The sequence below is a fragment of the Oryctolagus cuniculus genome, chromosome 11, assembly GCF_964237555.1.
Source record: "Oryctolagus cuniculus chromosome 11, mOryCun1.1, whole genome shotgun sequence".
Lineage (NCBI taxonomy): Eukaryota > Metazoa > Chordata > Mammalia > Lagomorpha > Leporidae > Oryctolagus > Oryctolagus cuniculus.
Genome location: NC_091442.1, coordinates 85,826,898 through 85,852,059, shown reverse-complemented (window position 1 = coordinate 85,852,059; position 25,162 = coordinate 85,826,898). Strand labels below are relative to the sequence as shown.

General features: G+C 38.2%; 1 protein-coding gene across 3 annotated transcripts in view; it reads right to left on the bottom strand.

Annotated features, from left to right (window-relative positions):
• TMTC2 (transmembrane O-mannosyltransferase targeting cadherins 2) overlaps positions 1-25,162 on the bottom strand; it is a 449,447-nt gene that overhangs the window by 136,768 nt on the left and 287,517 nt on the right. For all 3 annotated transcript variants that reach the window (XM_002711368.5, XM_017342005.3, XM_070051474.1), the window contains one exon: positions 7,501-7,622. In XM_002711368.5, the coding sequence (XP_002711414.1) occupies positions 7,501-7,622 (122 nt within the window). The remainder of the gene's footprint in view (positions 1-7,500; positions 7,623-25,162) is intronic.

Here is a 25,162-nt window from a genome sequence, read left to right as displayed (position 1 = left end):
AAAAAAGTAAAATAAAATAAAATAAAATAAAATAAAATAAAGAACTAAGTGAATGATTATGTCAATGATAATAAAAATACTAATAATCAACAGTTTTAAATTTCTCTTATAAATTTGATTCTTTCATTAAAAGAATTTATTTATTTGAGAGGTTAGCTACAGGCAGAGAAAGGGAGAGATGGAGAGAGAGGTCTTCCATCTGTTGTTTCACTCCCCAAATGGCTACAAGGGCCGGAGCTAGTTCTCTCTGCAACCAGGAGCCAGGAGTTTTTTCCGAGTCTCCCATGTGGGTGCAGGGGCCCAACCAACTTGGGCCATCTTCCACTACTTTCCCAGGCCATTAGCAGAGAGCTGGATCTGAAGAGGAGTAGGTGGGACTTGAACTGGTGAACATATGGGATGTCGATGCTGCGGGCAAATGATTAGCCTACTATGCCACAGTGCTGGCCCCTAAACATAATTCTTGCATGAAATTCTACTCTACAGCCTCCGTCTAATATAGTCACAGGTCATTTTTCCATCTTTTGGTTGCACTCAGTTTTGAGGAAGGTAGAAATCCATTTTCACTTCTATTTTCTTCTCTTGAGACAAGTAACTACTTCCATTTTATAAAATATTTAAAACACTCAGATTTCAAAATGTGCAGCATTTTCCACCTTGTCAATTCCATGTGAAGTCAATGGCAAACAACAAGGCCAAGCAACCCACAACTAGACAAAGACGATCCACTGGGATCAGGGATTTGCCAAATCTCCTAATTTAGAATGAAATTCTCCGAGATTGTTGTGGGGTTTTGGCACTGAGTTTCAGCCATTTCACAACAGCTTTGTATTTCATCTAATCAATAAATTGGAAACTATCAAAATCTTGGTTGGGGGGATTAAAAATATGCATTGGAATGTATCTTTTTTGTCTATATTTCAGTAAATTAAAATTTTACATCTTACTTTTAAAAGGCTTCTAAAACGAAGATAAACGTCTTTTAATATCTTTTTTTTTGTAAATAAGAAATTCAAAATATGCAACCTTGAAAACTGAAAAGAAAAATGACACATGGTTTCTATACCTAGAGACATAGACTAGGTATGTTCAGAATTAGGGACATTGAAGGCTTCAACTGTTTTCTGTCCTTATTTTTTGAGGAGTAAACAAGGCATCTTAAACTTTTATAGATATTTTTCAAAAGTGGTCATTTATTAATTTTGAAGGGTTCTACTTGAATTTCATAAGAAAATCTCAGATGTACTTAGAGCAAGAGGTAGAGGAGTTCTATTCTAATGTGGAATTACATGAATTATCATGATAGAAACTGGAAAATATTTTAAGGTGTAATAATTTTTCCAAAGTAATTAAAGTAGACATGACGATGATGTATCAGGTGTGGGGAACATCTGGCCTTTTGGCTATATGAAATAGGGCCCCTGAAATCATTCAGTGCGGCCCTGCAAAGGCAACCACAGGCAGGACTCAAACTCAATAAATCTGCAGCAGGGTAATTTTTTAAAGAGATTTATTTATTTATTTGAAAGTCAGAGTTATAGACAGAGAGGGAGAGACATAGATAGAAAGAGATAAAGAGGGAGGGAGGGAGGGAGAGAGAGAGAGAGACAGCCAGCCAGCCAGCCAGAGAGAATCTTCAATCTGCTAGTACACTCCCCAGATGGTTGCAAAGGCCAGGGCTGGTCTAGGAAGAAGCCAGGAGCCAAGAGCTTCATCCTGGTCTTCTATGTGGGTGGCAGGGACCCAAACATTTGGATCATCTTCTGCTGCTTTTTCCAGGCCATTAGCAGGGAGCTTGATTGGAAGTGGAGCTGCTGGGACTCGAACCAGAGCCCTTACAGGATGGTGCTGCCTTTACCCACTATGCCACACACCAGCCCCAACAGGCTAATTTTTAAGCTTATCATTTTAAAATGGCCAGTGAATAATGTCACAAATATGCAAAAGGCCTTTGGCAGGAAAAAAGGTTCCCCACCCCTATGTGGAAACAGTAACCTGTACCATTCAATTCTTGGTTATGTTCTCCTTTCCCTCACTCTGTTTAGGTTGGATCTTTATTTTTTCTCAAAATTTCATCTTCCATATTTTTATTTCCTCATATTTTATTTGCATATAGGTAGATTTCTTCACCTTTATTCTCCCATCCTTCAAATAAAAACTGTTTTGCTACCCTATTTGTAATTTCTATTTTTTTTCCAGTTTTCTCATAGCATCCTACTTCATGAAATGCTGTATGTTACCACCTCTATGAGTTATTAATCTTTTAAAGATTTCTTCTCAGGGCAGGTGTTGTGGCACAGCAGATTAAGCTGTTTCTTGGGACACTGGTACTCCATATCTGAATGCTTGGGATCAAGTTTGGCCTCCACTTCCCATACATCCTTCCTGCCAATGCATTTGGGAAGCAGCAGATGGTGGCCCCAGTACTTGGGTTTCTGCCACCCACAAGGTGACCCGAATGTATGTATATATGTATATATGCATGTATCTCTCTCTCTCTCTTTCTGTCATCCTTGTTTTCAAATAAATCACTAAAACTTTAAAAAACATTTTTCAACTTTCTCCTAATTTGTTTCAGTTTCATTATTTTGCATTGGAGGCTTCCCTAATATGACTGAAAATCTTTGGAGGCTCATGGATATCTCAGAGTCAGGAAAAGTTGAATGAAGTTCCTAAGTGAAGATGGGCATCCCAGACGAGACAGATTCGCTTTTGTGTGTTTGCTGGGAGGCAGCTCTTTACAGAGGACTTCCAAATTGAGATAGATGGAAATGTTTCTCTACAGTAATTCTGTTTCCTTAGATTGGAATCCAACAACTTCTTGGGAGAAAGGGTATGAGGGAGGGAGAGGCATTAGCAAAACAAGGAGAAAACTTTGTAGCATTTTGCATGGGGTAGGAAAGGGAGACTAGGGATCTACTCATTCCAGGAAAGGAACTGTAGTTAATCCTCTTTTCATTTCCTCCTTTTCTGCACCTTTGAGGCCATACAAGCTGTTCCTGAGCCCTGGACCAACCTTATGCACTTGCATCAATCACTAGGAGTCCCCTTTCTCCTGCCTTGTACATAGCAGAGGGACCTGCTTGCCACCTCCACTCAGAAGATACAATTGACTACTCCCTTTTCTGCCCTCTGACTTGCTCCCTACAGTCTTCCAGTCCCGAGTGTCTCCAGGTTCCTTTGGAATAAGTCGGATCAGCTATAGGGCTTCCTTTCGCTTTCTGACACCCAAAAATCATTTGACGTGTCCTAAGCGCTAAAGCCTCCTCTCACACTGTGATTCAGTCTGTGCAGTTATTGCTCCCCAATTTTATTCATTAAAAGCATATTCTGATTTATCCACACTATCATCAATTTCTTTGCCCCACATCCTTTTCACATCTCATTCCATCACTTTTTCCAGATTGATGTTCTTTCAAAAACACATCTGCAGTGACTTCCTCAGCACTGGTATTTAGTGGACTGGCTTTTGCTTAATTTCTGGGCCTCGGGATTTCCTGATCTTGAAGGTAAATTGAATTCAAAACCTAATGCTTGGTAAAGTGTTGCTCCCCCATTCACGGAGGAACGACACTGGACCCTACGCTGTTCTTTTGCCTGGCCCTTCCCAGGTTAGCTGCCGTTCCCTCACTCACAGAGGAATGACGCTGTCCCGGGTTACCTGCCGGCCCCTAGCCTCCGAGGAGGGGCGGCACCCCCCCACCGCTTTCTCCACTTCCGCGGAGGAGTGGCACACCGCCGGCCGGCTCTCTCGGGGGCTGCTCAGATGTTCCCCTTAGATGTTCCCTGGTGCATGTTGTCTCTCTCCTCCTTTATAGTCCTCTTCCACCAATCCATACTCTGCTGCCCACACACCGAGCACACTGCTCTCCTCCAATCAGGAGCAGGATCAGCTCCTGCAGCTTATCAGTCAAACTGATGAGGCAGCTGCGTAGAGGTTGTTTGCTCCCTCTCAGCGCCATATTGTGGGAGAGCAGATGCATAGAATAAGTCTTAATTCCAGTAACAGTCTAGTCTCAGTTGCTCCCCACAGTAAAGGGAGGACAGTAGCAAGAAGTTCCTAGCAGAGACTTTCTGGACCCGACCAGGTCCCACGTTGAGACGGGCAAACGTTCATGCTGCCTTCTTGTACCCATGTTTTGCAAATGGAGGTCTGGATTTTCCCTACTTTATTGTAGTATCTAATTCAGGTGTTCACATTGGCCAAGAGTTTTGTCTTCAGTTCCAGAAAGAATGAAAACAAACTCTTTTCCACATAGATAACAGAAAAACTGTAGGACCAGCCTACTGTTTACTATTCTGGTCCTCAATTGCCACTTTATTTATAGCTCCTGGGAAATTCTCAGACTACTTTTTTTTTTTACATTGTACATCAACAGTTTTTTTCTGTATTTTTTATTTAGTAAATATAAATTTTTAAAGTACAGTTAATGGATTACAATGGCTCTCCCCCCATAATTTCCCTCCCACTCACATCCCTCCCATCTCCTGCTCCCTCTCCCATTCCATTCACATCAAGATTCATTTTCAATTCTCTTTATATACAGAAGATCAATTCAGTATATATTAAGTAAAGATTTCATCAGTCTGAACCCACACAGAAACACAAAGTGTAAAATACTGTTTCAGTACTAGTTATAGCATTACTTCACATTGGACAACACGTTAAGGACAGATCCCACATGAGAAGTAAGTACACAGTGACTCCTGTTGTTGACTTAACAATTTGACACTCTTGTTTATGGTGCCAGTAATCACCCTAGGCTCTTGTCATGAGTTGCCAAGGCTATGGAAGCCTTTTGAGTTCGCCAACTTCGATCTTATTGAGACAGGGTCATAGTCAAAGTGGAAGTTCTTTCCTCCCTTCAGAGAAAGGTACCTCCTTCTTTGATGGCCCTGTTCATTCCACTGGGATCTCACTCACAGAGATCTTCCATTTAGGTCGTCTTCTTTTTTGTTTTTTTTTTTCCCCAGGGTGTCTTGGCTTTCCATGCCTAAAATACTCTCATGGGCTCTTCAGCCAGATCTGAATGCCTTAAGGGCTGATTCTGAGGCCAGAGTGCTATTTAGGACATCTGCCATTCTATGAGTCTACTGTGTATCCCGCTTCCCATGATGGATCATTCTCTCCCTTTTTGATTCTATCAGCTAGTATTAGCAGACACTAGTCTTGTTTGTGTGATCCCTTTGACTCTTAGACCTATCAGTGTGATCAATTGTGAACTGAAATTGATTACTTGGACTAGTGAGATGGCATTGGTACATGACACCTTGATGGGATTGTATTGGGATCCCCTGGCATGATTCTAACTCCACCATTTGAGGCAAGTCCGATTGAGCATGTCCCAAATTGTACATCTCTTCCCTCTCTTATTCCCACTCTTATATTTAACAGGGATCACTTTTCAGTTAAAATTTAAACACCTAAGAATAACTGTGTGTTAATCACAGAGTTCAACCTATAGTACTAGAACAAAACAAAGAGAAAATACTAAAATGGATAAAGTATTACATTGTACATCAACAGTCAGGACAAGAGCTGATCAAGTCACTGTTTCTCATAGTGTCCATTTCACTTCAACAGGTTTCCCCTTTGGTGCTCAGTTAGTTGTCGCCAATCAGGGAGAACATATGATATTTGTCCCTTTGGGACTGGCTTAATTCACTCAGCATAATGTTTTCCAGATTCCTCCATCTTGTTGCAAATGACCGGATTTCGTTGTTTTTGACTGCTGTATAGTATTCTATAGAGTACATGTCCCATAATTTCTTTATCCAGTCTACTGTTGATGGGCATTTCGGTTCTCAGACTACTTTTTGAGCACAGCAAAGCATTAAAGCAAATCTGCTAAGTTTTATTAAGCATATCTACATATGTTTTGTGTTTTCCAGTTATCTGGTCTACCTGTATGATTGCTTAATGAGCACTTTAGTAGTATCTTTAAATGAATACATGGTATGTTTAAATGTTAATCATCTTCTGTGATAAGTAAATGGTTTTGTGAAATAATTCTAAGATAGTTTATATTAATTCACTGAAGAGTCACGTTCCTACTTCCTCTATATTTTACTACTCTTCATTTACTTTTATTAACATTGGCAATACAGTAAGTGGTATAACTAACATATTATAGCTTTTAGGATTCAACCTAATTCTACCATTTATTGGTTATCTGAGCGCACAAAGCCTTTTTTTTACATTTATTTATTTGAAAGTCACAGAAACAGAGGAAGATGTACACACACACACACACACACAAAGAGAAAATTTGTATCCACTAAATCACTCCCCAAATGGTTGCAATGGCTGGGGCTGGGCCAGGCCGAGCTGGATCTTGGAATGCCATGTGAGTCTCCTACACTCGTGGCAGGGGTCTAAGCATTTGGGCCATCATCCATGGCTTTCCCAGGCACATTAGCAGGGAGTTGGATTGGAAGCAGAGCATCGGGGACTTGAACAGGGTACTCATTTGGGAACTCAGCATCCAAGGCAACAGCTTAATCCTTTGTGCCTAATGTTGGCCCCAAGTGCAGAAAGTTTACAAATGTTAACCATTGTATATACTGTTTAAAATAAAGACATTAATACTACTAAATAAATCAAGCGACCAACTGTAGGTCACAATGGTAGAATATCAGCCAATTCTTAAGCTTTCTACTAACATTACTTTCATGGAACTATAGGTTCCAGGAGGGCTGGTCAATAGTGGGCAGTCAAATGATAGATTCAATTCTTTTACTAAATGACGTTAATCAGAGAGATTCCAGCATAGACACAGTTGGTGTGATGGTAATTTCAAAGAATCAGATTTGATTTTGTTTTGATTATAGCCATGTTTGAGCTAACACTGGTTTGTAGAACTTTTTTTAACATTTTATATTTTAAAAATATTCATTTTCATTTGTTGAAAGGGAGAAGCAGACAGACACAGACATACACACAGACACAAAGACACACAGACACACCTTCTATTTACTGAGTCACTGCCAAATGCCCGCAACAGCCAAGGCCAAGCCAGGCCAAATCCAAGAGCCAAAAACTGTATCAGCCTCTTCCACATGGTAGCCAATGACTCAAGTACTTGAGCCATCACCTGCTGCCTCCCAGGGACATTGGCAGGAAGCTAGATCAGAAGCAGAGGTCGAAGTGGGAGTCTGTGTGGGATGCAGATGTCCCAAAAGGAGGTTTAACCTGCTTTGCCCCAACAACCTGTCCCTGTAGAATATATGTAGGCAAATACTGCTCTAAGGACAAATTTATTATGTAAGCACGTATTTGGGGTTCTCCATTTCTATTTTTCCATCACAATATCTTTTGTTGTAATATAAAGTAATTCATTTTTCTGTATTTTCTGTACACAGTTCTAATTAGCATCACCATCATTAGGTCCTTAAAACTGGAGTGAACTGACTCAGACAGAACCAGTACCTCAAATCCCACATATGCGGTCTACATTGAGAGAATCAATTTCTTAAATGTGAACAAGGTAAGTTACTCACTGTTAGAGCCAGCAGTTTGCCATAAGTCAGATGTGCGGGGATGTGGTCAGTCTTGGACCTCAGGGACTCCATGTACCAATGCTCTGCTTCGGGGAGCTTGCTAAGTCGCATGTATGCTTCACCTGGAGAGACAACCATGAAAACCAAGCTGAGAACAGTGTCCAACGGTATTTGAGCAACATCATCGTTATATTCCACTGAATTTCAGATGCTGTGGCAAGTATTTGCACTCATTTCTACATTTGCTTTTCTAAGAACTCATTATGGCTTATATTTTGTACATGGAAACACTTGTGTTTGGGGAACAAAGAGAAATAGCTGAAGTAAAAAAATCAGTAGTCAAAATTCCATTTTTAACCTAGGAGTATCTGATGTCCACTCATTTGTCTTTTGTCACTTTTTAACTTTTTCAGAGAGTTTTTTTTCATTCTTCCGTATAATCATTTGTTCTTTTTCATTCACACTCAATTCATTCTTTGGCAATCCAAATGTTTATAGAATACTTGCGCTTAACACAGGGACCATATGAAAGAAGTGTGATATTCTACCCCTAATGGTCTTACAACCTAGTTGAGAAACTAAAATTGAGTTAAAGATATTTTTGGGTTATATAACAGCAATTGAATTTTAATTTTTCATGAATTACATTTGCTTTAGACATAAATAAATTCTATTTCTAAGAGTCATCTGAAAAACTCAATGAATATATGACAGTTATCAAGTATGCCTAGCATAATACACAAAGTTAGTCTGGGATATTTCAACCATTAGTCACTACTATCAAGTTATACAAATTTTTAGCTTGCAAAATGACAACTTCACTAACTAACAAGCAGGAGAAACAAGTGAGTATTTGCCTGCTTCTTTTTTCCATTACATATGGAGGAATATTCTATTGACAGGAAAATTCATTAAGATGATTTTGATATTTAAGTTAAATATTATAGCTTTAAATCACATTGCAAATGTAGGGCTACTCAGGTTTGGAGAACAGGCAACAGACCAGTGTGCTATTTCTCAGGGATCTTTATAATTTTACTTAACTGTAATCATGATAGCTTTTCCCATTTAGAGGCACACTCAGATGCTTTTCCTAAATGTATTATTCACATCAGTTGTACATCCTTGCTTCAAAGGAAAAACCTCTCTTCCTGTTCTAATCATATTCTCCATGTATTATAATGCACAGTACTGTCAATACAAATCTGATTAATGAAATGGTTTGAGTCTCCTGACCTTTTGAATGCCCTTTGTTGACTGTTTAGAAAAAAATACATAATATACACAAAAAAATGGATGTATCCACTAATACATTTCTATGTGTTTCTAATTCCAAGAAGGGTCCTTACCCATACTATCATAAAAATGATAGTTAAGAAATGTTAGTTTTTTCCCCCTAAAGTTTAGAACCTATTGCATTTAAGAAGTTAGTTAGATTAAATCACATTTCAGGTACGATGAAAGAAATATCTGAAGACCAAAGAATGTAATGGAAGACACAGAAAAGCCTGGGTTGTTGGAACAGGAGATTAGGATTGGATTTTTTAAATGTCTCTGCTTCTGTAGTAATTTTATTGTTTTATGCAAATACCTGTATAAAAACAGACACACTCTCAGACGGATTTTTTCTTTGAAATAACAAATATTTTCAAATAAGCAAGTAGTAACTTTTCTTAGGAAAAGTGAACCATTATTTCATACTAAAACTGTACTATATATACTTTAGAAAAAAATGTACAAATCGAAAATTTGGCAAACTGTTGACCAACTTGATAACTTATATCAACTTATAACAAGTTGATAACTTATATCCAATTATTTCTCTCTACAATAGATTATAAAGCCAGAAGGGAGACTGACCTGCATTTCTATTTGGAATCAACATAAAATTTTACTTGGATTCCTCAAGAGCTCACAGGTCAGTTTTTGAAGGTTACACAATCATTGCATTTGATATAGCTTCTAATTTTTGTTTGTAAAAAATTCAAATTTTTTGAATAACACCAAGTCTTCTTTACAGGAAAAAAATGTGAGAGAATGCAATTCCCCAGTGCTTCTGAGATTCAAATCTTTATTATACTTAAGTTGTTAATGCCTACACATCACTTCAGAAAGTAGTACTGCATTTTTTCCAGAAGAAATATATCATTAAAATCTATTTTGAAAAAAAATTATTGATTTGTTAAATAATGAAATGGCTGACCCAGTTTCTTCAGCGAGAACTCATAAACAACATTCATTTGTAAAACCTGTGAGATAGGGAAATATTAAAGGGCTACAAATAATATAATGTAATTATGTTTATTGGCAAGTATATATAAACTGATGAATGACTAGCCCTACTTAAGTACTATTCATTATAGCTTTGAAGATTTTTTGTTATCATTTATTATATTTTAATAAAAGCAATAATGACAACAACCATCATTAACTGAGTATTGGCTATGCAAGGTCCAGGTGGCCAATGTCTTAGGTTCCCCATACCTCTTATTTAATACCTTTTGACACACAGAATTTTATCTCAGCCTCCCCAAACACCAACAACTATTTACAGTAGGTTTGCAAGATGAAATCTCTTCCATGTCTGTATTATTTGATATGTATACACACACAAATACAGAGTGTCACTCTCTGGAAGTTACAGAAGAAAAAACTGAGAAACAGAGGTGCCAGTAGCCAAACTCAAGCATGTTTCAAGTGGTAAATCTGAAATCTAGAAGCAGGCGAGTCTGACCTCAGCACACTGTCCAAGCCAGCTGCTAGAGGATAACCATAAACCTTTTAATGCCCCAGCTGAAAATTATACTCCATTTCTCTCACTCATAGAAAATTGTTTTATAGCTTTTTGATAGATTGCCTAGCAAGTTCATTTCACTTTGCCTTGGGCTTATCTATTGAATTAAAGGAATAAAGAAGAGCTATAATAATCCATAGTCAACCTTTAAAAATGTTTCCTACATTATTCAATTCTTTTTTTTTCATTATTCAATTCTTAAGAGTGAAAGTATGTGGCAGGTAAGATGCACTGTACTTCTAAGAGTAACCCTAATACTAGGATAATCTACACAGGTGGTAATAAAATTAAGAAGCAAGATAATAATCGGGGATAAAATAAGTTTAAAAAAAGGTGACTCAATAACAGTACAGAAACAAGTACTTGCTATATTCCAGGCTCCTATTCATTTTTTATAAAAATGTATTAATATAAAGAGCACAGATTTAAAATATTTCACAGAAGCAATTCTAAGGTAACCATTTATGGAAGACAGTATGGAGATGCCTCAGAATTCTGAAAACAGACCTACCACATGACCCACCATCCCACAACCGGGAATTTACCCAAACAAAATGAATCAGCATTTGAGAGTTATCTGTACCCCAAGTTTATTACAGCTCAACTCACAATAGCTAAGACACGGAATCAACCTAAATGTCCATCAACTGATGACTAGATAAAGAAAATGTGGTATATACACACCAAGGAATACCACTCAGCCATAAAAAGTATGAAATCCTGTCTTTTGCAACAAAACAGATGCAACTGGAAACCATTATGCTTAGTGAAATAAACCAGTCCCCAGAAGACAAATATCATACGTTTTTTTCTGGTATATGTAGTTAATACAGAAAACAAGAGAGGCCGGTGCTGTGGCATAGCAGGTAAAGCCACCGCCTACAGTGCTGGCATCCCAAGGGTGCCAGTTTGAGACTCAGCTGCTCCACTTCCAATTCAGCTCTCTGTTATGGCCTGGGAAAGCAGTGGAAGATGACCCAAGTCCTTGGGCCCAGGCACCCGTGTAGGAGACCTGGAAGAAGCTCCTGGCTCCTATCTTCGGATCTGCGCAGCTCTGGCCATTGTGGCCAACTGGGGAGTGAACCAGCAGGTGGAAGACCTCTCTCTGTCTCAGCCTCTCCTTCTCTCTCTGTATAACTGACTTTCAAATAAATAAAGAAATCTTTAAAAAATATATGTAGAGAGAGAATACAAAAAATGTAAAAGAATGAAATAGATATCTTATGATGTGATTATTGTTTTTAGCCCTTGTCTATGCTGCTGTGGAAACAGTAGTCTTTCTATACTCCTATTTATAATCCTCAATAGAGCTTACAGTACCCATTTGTAAATGGGGAGTAAGACTTAGGCATAGTAAGTGACTTGCACAAAGACATTACCTTATCTTATCGGGACTGAATGTCTCTTAAGTCATGACTTTTTTTCACTGCCCAAGCTGTCACTTCAAGCTTTATTATTTATTGGAAATTTACTAACACCTTAAATATATTATCTTCACACTCTTACATTATCCTTACACTCAATTTATCATTCTCATAAATGAAGTAAGTGATTGGCTCACTGAGCTTAATGAAACTGCTCAAGATCAAAAACAAGCAAAATTAAGGACTCAAATTTGAGTTTTTCTACATCTTCCACAATACCATTCTACACAAACAGCAATATTCACCAGATATGGGATAAAAGAACTGCAAAAAAGCATTATCAATAGATTTATTTTTAGGGTGACATATATATATATATATATATATATATATACACACACACACACACTTCAAGCTTGATTAAAATATTAAAGTCATAAAAATTCCAAAAAGGAAATTATCACAGGAAAAGCAAGCTCAGTAACTAACAGGGAAGGAAATGAGGATGCTTTGGCTGGAAACTGGGTTGGGAGAGGAAGGTTAAGTCGTCTTCCCTGGTGCCGCTCATTTTTCTTAACTTATACAATAACAGAAAAAAAATGTTTATGGTACCCAGGAGGAAAGAGGCAATCATGACTATTTTTCCTTCTCATCCTGCAAAAAATGACATAATGGAGGCACTTTCCTAAGAATGAGATTTGCTGTGCAATGATGTAGCGATCAGGTTCATCACCCAGATTTATTTCCGATTCACTCACAGACAAAAGGGATTTGGATGCCTCTAGGCTGGCTTCAGGCAGATAGAAACCAGTTTCAGATGTAGAACAAATAATGTCAGTCTTTTTTCCTAAAAGCCCCAGGTCTAAATAACCCCGGCAAAGGCTAAATCCTCGAGGAAAGAATGTTGGGTTATTGATGATGTAATAGTCCAGATCTCACTGTTTCCTATGTTTCAAATTACTGGACAGCTCCTACTTGCAGATACATACTAGTACAGGTAGTAGGGCATGTTATTCATAACTAGCATCGATTCCCTGTATCCCTGTATGTTTTATACTTTTCTGACCATCCTTTCTTTGCGTGATCACCCTTTATTCAACGCCTATGGAAAACGTTATTTTAAAAACATCGAACTGGCTTCTTGCATATCAATATAGACAAACAGGAATAACGCATTTGAGGGCAAACACGAAGCCTGTAAGGTATCATCTGTTCCCCCCTTCACAACACTCTCCATCTAGTGACAGAGACATTTATCAGTGTTCCCCAAGATTTGATTTCAGGCACACATGGCACAAACACCACCACAAATTTTTGAAATTCATTATTTACATATTTGATAGAATCTGTGTAAAATGTGACTTTGTAGTTATCATGGCTTATAATGAAGAAGTGAAAAATAGTACAGATGGCAAATGGTTATAAGCAAAGTTAAGACAGCAACGCATGAGTGACTGATAGACGTGCAACACCTAATTGCAGTTATCTTGCCAGAATTCAAGGAATCATAACAATTTAAAAATATTGTTTATTAAAATCCTGCCAGCCAAGCACATGGCGGGGGAGGGAACCTTTATCTGCAAAAGGCCTCACAGATTTTATAGCACTGTTTTCTGTTTTTCTATGTCTATATGGCTCTATACAATTTCTAGCAAGCTTCTTGCCACTTACATAGTAAAAGTGACACACAGCCAATACTACTAATTTTCTGCCTAATTTCTAGCCTCTCCAAGTTTGCAGACTCAGCTGAGCCCTAAGGAATTCATTATGTTTTTAAGAAATACACATTTTCCATATAACAAGTTTATATGCATGTATTTTATGATTATTTATACTGTCATGCTTTCTTTCAGTGAATTTTGGTAGCAGTCTTCAAGCTTGTTAAAATTAGTTTCCCTTCACAGATTACTTTTCATTCATTCCTTACGAATTAATTTGTGACAATTTTAGAATAAGTACTTTTCCAAAAAAAGGTACATTTTTTTTGTTTATTTCACCTATGTGGTAAAATTAATTGCAATTATAATGTAGCACTGAATTAGGAATTATATGCCACAATAATACATAGACGGTTTGGCTTTTAATTCTTATTTTGTTGTTACAGAGCTGATGGTTTTAGATAAGTTTAATTTGGGCTCAGTTTTCTCATTACAAAATGAAGGCCTAAAGAATACATAATTCGGGGCCCGCACTCTGGCTTAGCAGGTAAAGCCACCACCTGTAGCGTGGGTATCCCATGTGGGCGGGCTCTGGCTGGAGTCCCAGCTGCTCCACTTCCGATCCAGCTCTCTGCTGTGGCCTGGGGAAGCAGTAGAAGATGGCCCAAGTCCTTGGGCCCCTGCACCCATGTGGGAGACCTAGAAGAAGCTCTAGGTTCTTGGCTTCAGGTCGGCCCAGCTCTTGCTGTTGAGGCCATTTTGGGAGTGATCCCGCAGATGGAAGCCCTCTCTTTCTCTGACTCCCCCTCTGGAACTCTGCCTTTCAAATCAATCAATGAATCAATCTCAAAAAAACTTTATTAATTAGTAAGTAATTATATAACCCCAACAATGATACGGATAATCATTAGATTCACCACTCTACAATAAATACCCTTAATAATGTCCTAAACCAATGACAACATTCTAGTTAAAAACGAACCACTTTATTAGTTTCCTACTTGATCTATTAAACACTGACCAAATCTAGACTAAGTCCTTATTATTCTTCCCCTTATTTTAATATTTGTTTGCTTTCTAATTATAACGACATACCTTCTCATAGAATGTCTGTAATACCATTTATACAACTGAATGAATTATATTAATAAAAAGCCATTGGCAAAATTTTCATATGTTTTCCCAGAATTTGTATTTTGATAACAATGCAATTAAACAGAAAAATATTTTGTTATTTTTAGGTATTCAAGTTCCTTCTGGTAATTCATTATTTAAAGAATAATATTATGCCATTTTTTTCAAAAATTTATACTTTTAGTCAAGATAACATTCCATTTTTTAATTCAAATTGTTCTTCCAATTTTTCATGTAGGTATACTATGTACTTCAGCAATTATCATACTGTTTTATAATTATTTTCTTTTAGTAAGCACATCTTATCTTTTATCATTACATTAGAATAACACAGCAGTGGAATTCCAACATCTATTTACACACAAGAAATTCTGTTTTATAGGGCTATGTATTCTCTAATTATATAGCCTCAGTATTAAAATTAATTTATCATATATGAAATATATTTTTCCATATGCTTTGAGGCAATTATCTATTTATATTTTTTTCCAAACATTTAATCAACTGCTCTATTTCAACTTTTATAAGAATTTCCTTTCTTCATCAAAAGTTAATTCCACATTTCCACTTACAAAAATCTTAGAAAAATTTTTATCTGTTTCTAGGCTTTCCACCTTGTCTGATTTCCTTTCCTCACACTGGAACATTGCTTTAATCATTGTAGCTCCTTTTAATGCTTTAATGAATAAAAAAACAAATGTCACCTGTTATTCTTTAAAGTTCTTGGCGATTGGTTTCTCTTAACTGGACCACATGAAATTCAAAATCGCTAAGATTTTGACAAAACTTGTTTTTAGGATACTTACTGCCACTGAATTGAAATCTAAAAATTAATTTGAAAAGGCGAATTTTTAGAAAACTGAGCTTCTCCATTCAAGATTAATACTGTATTTATTTATTCAAACTACCCCCTCCATCCTTTTCAGTTAACTATGGGACCTTCTTTAGTAACTGTAATCACTCTGAACCCACAACTGGATTACAAAATACATGGGACCGCACAAAATCTTTCATCTCTTAACCATCCCGCAGCCAAAGCCTGAAAACCTATGGTTCCCAACAGTCCTTGCTAAATACCTTATTATTGATATTATGTATCACCTTGGATTTAAGTGTTACATTTTTACTAAGCATTGCACTGAAGAGAAATTTCCAAGTTATTCCTTTTACTAGAATTTGTATTTGCATTGAACCATATGATATCAAGGGCCAATTACATAAAAAATTTTACCAGCTAAGATTTCAACTCTCAGTTTTTATTTCACTGTGTTAGCATTAACAAAGAAACACTAGGGAGTGTAGCTTTTTAATTTTTTAAAAGAATTTATTATTTACTTATTTGAAAGGCAGGGTGACAGAGAAAGGGTGAGACAAAAAGATATCTTCCATCTGGTCACTCCCCAGATGCCTACCACAGCTAGGGCTGGGCCAGGAGGAAGGACAGTGAGCCATAGGAACACCAACACTTGGGCCGTCCTCTGCTGTCTTTTCAGGCATGTTAGCAGAAAGCTGGGTCACAGGCCAACAGCCAGGACTTACCCAGCATTCCAATATGGGATGCTGGCAACCCAAGCAGGGGCTTGACCTGCTGTACCACAATGCCCACCACTGGCTTTTTAAACATGGACTTTGTCACAAACTCGCTGTAATTTTTAACTGACAAATTATGCAAATCTCTTCTATTTCCTTACCAATTTTTCCCTCCTCTTATTTTTTTAAAAGTTTTATTTAATGAATATAAATTTCCAAAGTACAGCTTATGGATTACAATGGCTTCCCCCCCCCATAACGTCCCTCCAACCCACAACCCTCCCCTTTCCCACTCCCTCTCCCCTTCCATTCACATCAAGATTCATTTTCGATTCTTTTTATATACAGAAGATCAGTTTAGCATACATTAAGTAAAGATTTCAACAGTTTGCTCCCACACAGAAACATAAAGTGAAAAATACTGTTTGAGTACCAGTTATAGCATTAAATCACAATGTACAGCACACTAAGGACAGAGCTCCTACATGAGGAGTAAGTGCACAGAGACTCCTGTTGTTGACTTAACAAATTGACACTCTTGTTTATGGCATCAGTAATCACCCTAGGCTCTTGTCATGAGCTGCCAAGGCTATGGAAGCCCCCTGAGTTCACCGACTCTGATCATATTTAGACAAGGCCATGGTCAAAGTGGAAGTTCTCTCCTCCCTTCAGAGAAAGGTACCTCCTTCTTTGATGACCTGTTCTTTCCACTGGGATCTCACTCACAGAGATCTTTCATTTAGTTTTTTTTTTTTTTTTTTTTTTTTTTTTTTTTTTTTTTCCCCAGAGTGTCTTGGCTTTCCATGCCTGAAATACTCTCATGGGCTTTTCAGCCAGATCCGCATGCCTTAAGGGCTGATTCTGAGGCCAGAGTGCTGCTTAGGACATCTGCCATTCTATGGGTCTGCTGTGTATCTCACTTCCCATGTTGGATCGTTCTCTCCCTTTTTTTATTCTATCAGCTAGTATTTGCAGACACTAGTCTTGTTTATGTGATCCCTTTGGTTCTTAGTCCTATCATGATCAATTGTGAACAGAATTTGATCACTGGGACTAGTGAGATGGCATTGGTACATGCCACCTTGATGGGATTGAATTGGAATCCCCTGGTATGCCTCTAACTCTACCGTTTGAGGTAAGTCAGCTTGAGCATGTCCCGAATTGCACATCTCTTCCCTCTCTTATTCCCACTCTTATATTTAACAGCGATCACTTTTCAGTTAAGTTTCAGCACTTAAGAAGAATTGTGTATTGATTACAGTATTCAACCAAAAGTATTAAGTAGAACAAACAAAAAAAAAATACTAAGAGGGATAACATAGCCCTCCTCTTATTTTTAAAAAATTTTTTTTAAAGATTTGAAAGGCAGAGTTACAGAGAGGCAGAGACAAGGCGGAGGGGGGGGATCTTCCATCCACTGGTTCACTGCTCAGTTGACCGCAACAGCAAGAGCTGGGCTGATCTGAAGCCAGGAACCAGGAGCCTCTTCTTGGTCTCCCATATGAATACAGGGGCCCAAGGACTTGGGCCATCGTTCACTGCTTTCCCAGGCCATAGCAGAGAGCTGGATCAGAAGTGGAGCAGCCAGGACTAGAACTGGCGCCCATATGGGATGCCAGCACTGCAGGCAGCGGCTTTACCTGGTACACCACAGTGCTGGCCCCTTCTCTTATTATAGAAATGAGACAGTCCAGTTGCCCTCAGATACACTGGTTCTGATGAGAATTTCTCAATGGCTATCCTGGACCTGAAACAGCCAGGGGCCTGTTTCAGTGTCTCTACTTGCAACTGGGGATCCTGCAGCTCTCCAGGCTAATCAGTTTCTTTTGTATTTTCACATAAATAAATCACCAAAATAATCCACCTACACTGATGGAAAATCCTACCTAGTGCTCAGCATTTTCTCAAAATAGAGGAAAAACAGGAGACTCTGTGTGTGTGTGTGTGTGTGTGTGTGTGTGTTCATGTGTATGCAGTAGCTGGTGATAATCCTGCCCTGGCCAAACAATTCTGTTCTCAGGAGAATGAGCATGAAATAAGTCAAGTGGGTCAGTATGACTGAACTAATTAAAGAGCACTAAAACATGCAGAGAAGTGCTAAACTGCATTTTAAAAATGTTTATGCCAGAGAAGGGGAGTAACCCTAAAAAGTTAAAGCCTGGGAGGTATTCATAGAAATAATATTATAGAAATAGTACTAAAAGTATAGAGAAATGAGAAGGGCTTCTCCCGTAGGTTGGTCAGAAGAAAATAAAGGTAGGCTTTTCAGTTTTCTACAAGTCATTTTAGGAATATATTTCATGGACTTTCTGAATCGAGTAAAATATCTCTCTAATAGGCAATGAATAATTTATTTATACTATAAATTGCTTTATCAATGTTAATTACTAATGGAACAGCAGAAACTTAAAATTTCACTCTATTTTTAATGAAAACTTCAGAATAAGATTCTAGAAGGACCAAAGTAATCACATTCCCATAATTAACATGCTGGCAAAAACAACTCGCATTCTGGAACAAAACACGGCACGCTCTACTTTCAACATTCATTCACTCTGAACACAGCAATGGCTTCTATCAGCATAGATAAAATTAAAACTAAATTACAGCTCATTTGGAGAGTGAAATATGATTTTTATGTAGAAAACAACTTTCCCCTACCTACTAGGAAACAGAAATAAACATGTATGCACTAAACTACATATAATTAATAATTTATTTAAATTTAATTGGTATTGCTGTGTGGTGCTCAAAAATATATACAAAGCATGGGGCTTTGGGATGCTGAATACTCTGACATGGGAACGGACGGGAAGGACCTCAGAAACAAGTGTCCCCCCTTCCCCAGTCCCCCTGTCCTCTGCCCTGGTTTCCTACCCAGGATCAAGTTGTAGAAGCCAGAATTCCTTTTCCCTAGGGCAGGTCAGAGAAACTTGAACTCTTTGTCCCCACAGCAGGTCAAGCGACCTAGAAAAGTCACTCTCTCCCTTCTCCCTTCAGGGAGTTTCAGAGGGAGGGAGGAGGAACCCTACACAGAGTGATCAAGCATCTGTACAGACAGGCTTGGCTGGGTTTCCAGTCTGTTAGCAGGAGGCGTACCCTTGTGTTTACTTACTCTTCTATATGGTGTTTCACTCTTCATCAAACCCAAGTTATTAAAATACCATTCCCTATGTCTTTGGGTCTTCACTTTGGAAGGTTCTAGTGTTAAGTAAAACCTTGATAAATACACTTGTTAGGTTTTTCTCTTGTTAACCTTTGTTTTGTAAAAGGAAAGTTGGCTGAGATCCTCTTGATGGGTGAGGACAACTCTGCCCCTCCAGCTGCTTATGCTAAGCATGTAAATAACAACCTCTCATGGCCTTGACACTGAATTTGAAGATTATATCCTTCACACACAATTTTCTTCTTTCACAAGACTATTTCTATTTCATGTAAGTGACATGAATGTTGGCACCTTTTAGAATGCCACATTTTGAAATCCAGTTAATGTACTTCCCAGGTATAAAATATCATCACCACAATTTTCTAAATACAATCCAACTTGTATTTACTACTGAATAAAAGATTCACTCCATGGCGACAGCCCAATAAAAGATTAAAATATATACTTTTTTTTTCTCATTTATTTCTACTGAAGCCTCAGAAAACAGATATTCAAGTAGAACATATGGAAGCTATTTGGGACTCAGGGAATAAGGGAGGTATCGTGAAGCATTAATTTTTAAATTTATTTATTTATTTTAGAGACTCAGAGATAATGGAGAGAGCTCTCATCTGCTAGTTCACTCCCCAGATGCCCAAAATAACTGGGCCAAAGCTGGGAACTGGAAACTCAATTCGAGTCGCCTCCTAACCATGTAAGAAACCCAATTATGTGAGCCATTGCTGCTGTCTCCGAGGGTCTACATTGGCAGGAAACTGAAGCCAGCAGCCAGAGCTGGGAATTGAATCCAGGTACTCTGATGTGGGATGCAGGCGTTCTAACTGCTAAGCTAAATGCCCTCTTCTAATTAGGTATTAATTTGAGTCTATTCATTTCTTAATAACTCAATTTAAAAACAAATTTTTAATCTTCAATCTTTTCCCTTACTGCAAAGCTGGCAAAAGTATGAATTAATGTAACAGGTGGGCTCAAGTGGTTTAATAGCAATGAAATATAATCAACTCCCTCCTATCGTATTTCCAGGAAATCAAGGGATACTTAGACTTAGGCAAGATCCTTGAGCAACTCTACCACTGGCATTAAAGTGTTCCAACTCCCCATGGGGACCATAGATCTCCTGGCCCTGTGTTTAATTGAAACTTTAAACAAAATATATTACCTATTTAATGCAGTTGAACTAGATGCTGCCCTTCGTAAGTGTACAGACTAATGCTTCACAAATTATGTACTATGGCTTCAGACAGTAATGTAGAATTTATATCCAGCATGATGGGAAAAGGGAAAAAACTTAAACTACTGCACTTTTATAATAATAAATGAACTTTTAGAGAAATTTAGAGTTTTTTGTCCACAAATGTTTTATTCATTCTTTTTGATACACAGCCAAAAGTTCATGATTTCCTTATCTTGGTGGCTACATATCTTACAAAGTGAACTTCTGTAATTGCTCAAATGTACATTTTGCCTTTCTAGACTTTCTGTACCTGGCTCCTAGTCCGCTGGCCTGTTCTTTGTGAAGATGGGAAAATAAAAGTGAAACAAACAGACTTATCTTAAAACAGTAGAAGCTAATATTGTTCTGGAGTTACATAGATCAATGGGTAATCCAGATCCATGGTCACACTTGCATTTGCAGAACTCACTCACGGAGTGCCAATGGAAGCAATCACAGGAAAATCACCAGACCTCCAAATAGGGGAAGCAGGTGGTATAAAAAGCTTAACACTACTAGAGTGTTAATGCTTCCAGACTTGAAAGATGTGAAGTTTAAATCTCACACAGTAAAAAACCATCTCTCTAACAGTCAGCATGCTACATGACTCCAGCAATCCACTTAGGAACAGCTAGTAACAGAAGAAATCATTAAGCAGGTAAACCATCATTTTACTTTGAATATTCCTGCTCTAAATATATTTGGGAACAAGATGAGGTTAATAAACAGGTACACACACAACACACACACACACACACACACACACTAATCTAACCAAAACTGATTCAGCTGAAATTCATATCTCACAGAAGGCTAAGAGATAAGTTGATTCCTTTTATACTCATTCTATCAACTAAACTTAGCTGATTATCTGCATAGTTCAAGTAGAGCTAGGATATACTGACATCTGAGTAATTTTGCATTTCATTTTTACAAAGTGAGTTCACTTCATTTGTCAGTTCTTACCTAAATAATAGAGCAGCCCTTTATAACATTAACTCTTGCACTGTACAAGGTTAACTCTTAAAAGTACAATTCTAAAATTTGCATTAGCTTTTTATATCCATAATTGTTCTAATACATTAATTGTATATCCTATTCACTATCTTTCCTCATTCTTTGAAAAACACAAATAAAATTAAGAGAATCTCTTACAACTAAACAGGTACTTAGGGCTTGTGCTGTGGCATCCTCACACATCCCTGGGTCAGAGTGCCAGTTTGGCTTCCAACTACTACTCTGCACCTCATTCAGCTCTTGGTTAATTTGCCCGAGAAGGCAGATATGATGGGCCACGAAGTTCATCCCCTGCCACTCCTGTGGGAGGCCAGGACTGAGTTCCAGGCTCCTGGCTTTGGCCTGGTCCAGTCCTGGCTCTTGCAGCCATTGAGAGAATGACCAGCAGATGAAAGATCTCTCCTTCTCCCTGTCTCTCCATCTCTCTGTCAGTCTGCATTTCAAAGAAATGAAGGAATAATTCTTTTATAAAAATCCTCCCCCACCCCAATTTTACCTGAAACAGAGAGAGAGAGAGAGAGAGAGAGAGAGAGAGAGAGAGAGAGAGAGAGAGAGAAAGGAAATACACACACAGATAGAGACAACGATAAGGAGACACAGATCTCTCCTCTGCTGGTTTATTCCCCAAATGGTCCCCACAGCCAGGGCCAAGCCAAGGTTAAGACAGGAGCCAGGAATTCAATCTGAGATTCCCACATTAGTGGCAGGGACCCAGCACTTGAGCTATCATCTGCTGCCTCCCCAAGTGCATATTAGCTGGAATCAGGAGTGGATCCAGGACTCAAACGCAGGTACTCCAATAGGAGAAGCAGTTATCTCAAGCGGCATCTCCACCACTATGCCAAATGCCCACCTCCACATAGCTATTTTAAAGAAATAAAACTAAACCAACAGATTCTTCCCTTCTTATTGAAGAGGAAAATTGCATATTTTCTTTAAAAATGATCTAGTTATCTATTTGAAAGGCAGAGTTACAGAGAGGCAGAAGCAGAGGCAAGAGAGAGAGAGCAGAGAGCTGGATCAGAAGTGGAGCAGTCGGCAGCCAGCACCCATATGGGATGCCAGCACTGCAGGTGGCTGTTTTACACACTATGTCACAGCACTAGCCCTCTATTCTGTTTTTCTTTTTTAAAAAGATTTATTTATTTGAAAGGCAGAGTTACAGAGAGAGAGGGAGAGAGGAAGAGAGAGAGAGAGAGAGAGATCTTCATCCACTACTTCACTCTCTAAAGGGCCACAACAGCCAGAGCTGGGCCAGGTTGAAGCCAGGGCTTCTTCTAGGTCTCCTGTGCACGTGCCCAAGAACTTGGGCCATCTCCCACTGCCCTTCCAGGCACATTAGCAGGGAGATGGTTTGGAAGTAGAGCAGTCAGGACTCAGCACCCACATGGGATGCTGGTTTCGCAGGTGGCAGCTTTACCTGCTATGACACAACACCAGCCCCAGAAAATTATATTTTCAACATCAAATCTATCTAAGTAAAAGATGTGTTAGCTGTGATGTAGAAGTTTTAGAGATGGGGGCCAGTGCAGGGAAAAGCAAGCCGCAGCCAGTATCACATATGGGCGCTTGTTGGAGTCCTGTCCACTCTACTCTCCATCCAGTTCCCTGCTAATGTGGCTGGGAAAGTAGTGGAAGATGTCCCAAGTCCTTGGGCCCCTGCACTCATGAGAGACCCAGAGGAAGCTCCTGACTCCTGGCTTTAGCCTGGCCCAGCCCGAGCCATTGTGGCCATTTGGGGAGTGAACCAGTGGACAGAAGATCTCTCTTGCTCTCTCTTCTCTGTCTCTAACTCTGCCTTTCAGGTAAGTAAATTTTTAGGATGAAAAAATAAAAGTTACAGAGATGTATATAAAACAAAACCAAAGCAGGAATTATCTTGAGAGTCAAACAATATAATGAAAATAAGGAAAAATAAGGCAATAGAAAGCAATGGGTCATGACCATCCAGGGAAAAAGGACACAATCTCTTCCTAAGAAAATGCCTGTTTCCCATCATAAACCTGTATTTTTCTAGAGAACATAAGAATATGAGTATATATGCAAATTGTGATAACAACATTGTTTTAGACATTAAAGAGTTTTAGTTTTTTTTTGTTTGTTTTGTTCAGTCAACATAGATCACCCTATACAGTTATAGACAAAATAACATTTATGGACAAAATATTCTCAAGGTTATAGTTTCCATTTTCTTTATTGGTATTTACTCATTTAAAATAGCCACTAAAGAGTTCTGGGCCAACTGTGAAATCTCCCAGGTTCTATGAGAGTAGGAACCCTGTTTCTATTTTATACAATGCTCTCTCTGGCCCTTCCCCCACCCCCACTTAGCACTTGTGACATGTTTTTTTTTTCCTTTTTGTACACAGAGGTTACTCTATGATTACGGACAGAGATGACAAAACAGTATCCCTAGGTTCTCTCTTATTTCCTGAGACAGATTATTCCCCTTTGTTTTCATGATATATTATAAGAACAAATGGCCTAAATAGCAAGTATAATTAACATAACAATTACTTTGCATTCAGAAAGCCTGGTAATTTTATTTTTAAATAGTAAATAGGCTTAAAATCACCTTTGGGATTGGAAGAGCTAAAATTGATAAAAATAATTGGAAGTTACATCCCAATTTAGTTTCTGAAAATCCCTTAGGATTATTCAGAAGCAATGTTTAAGGAGAGATAATAAGGAAATAAATAATTACAGAGAAAAAAAAACCAGAAACATTGAGGGTGTTCACAATTCTCGTGCACTAGAAAAAATTTAATATCCTGTATATTTAATACATATAGGATGAAACCACAATTTTATACATGTTTTATTATTCATACTTTAAGTGAAGATTTTATAGATTTTAGTTTTTGCTGATTGTTAAGTATGCAAAGAAATGCTATTTAGACATAATAAAGAACATAATGGTTTTAGTAATACATAAAGGCTAAATATAAAAAGCAATTTAAGTCACGGAACTGTACTTCTACTTCGGCTATCAGACAAACTGCATATAACGTCAGTTTTCCATCTTGTAAGATAAAGGATTATGTTCATAAGGATTTTTAGGTACTGAATATTCCACCTCTAAAATTCAATGATTCTAAAATACATTTAACTTTGAGAAAAAAAGAAAGATCCAATAAATCCCTATAGAAGGTGTCAGGATATAGAATGATTTTGACTAAGTCTAGCAGAAGAATGCATGTCAGAACAAAAGAGATGGAACTCACACTAAAATGACCATTTTCATGTACAGGGAGCCCCCCCATTTACAGAATTAAGTTAACTGGCACTAAGTATGCTGTTTCAATTTGGGTTAAAATAGTGAATGATAAAGAAGGACTTTGATTGTGATCGCTCTGGACCTGGAAAAAAAAAACCACAGTCATTCCAAACAGGTCAGAACTAAATAGAATCCTTACTGACCTGTGGTGACTGCAGGGCTATCACTGTGACAAACATCTTATCTCGGGAGAACATATTTACATTGCTACATCCGAGAACTGACAGTGAATATAGTGATCCACTCCTGGAGTTTACGTTTCCACAGAAATGATGATGGTGACAAAAGAGGGTCACGGTATAAAACCAGCGGGCGAGGCATCTGGGTCAATATGCTTCATCTCGATTATTGTAATCCATTCTTGAACTGACAGTTTCCATCGCAGCCCCTTGCAAATGGGGGAAAGTGAGGCTTCCATTAAGTAATTTGCCCAAGGCTGTTCAGGGAGCTAAGTGTTAGAGGCCAGGCTTTCAGATTTCAGACAGAATACTAAATTGCATTTAATCAAA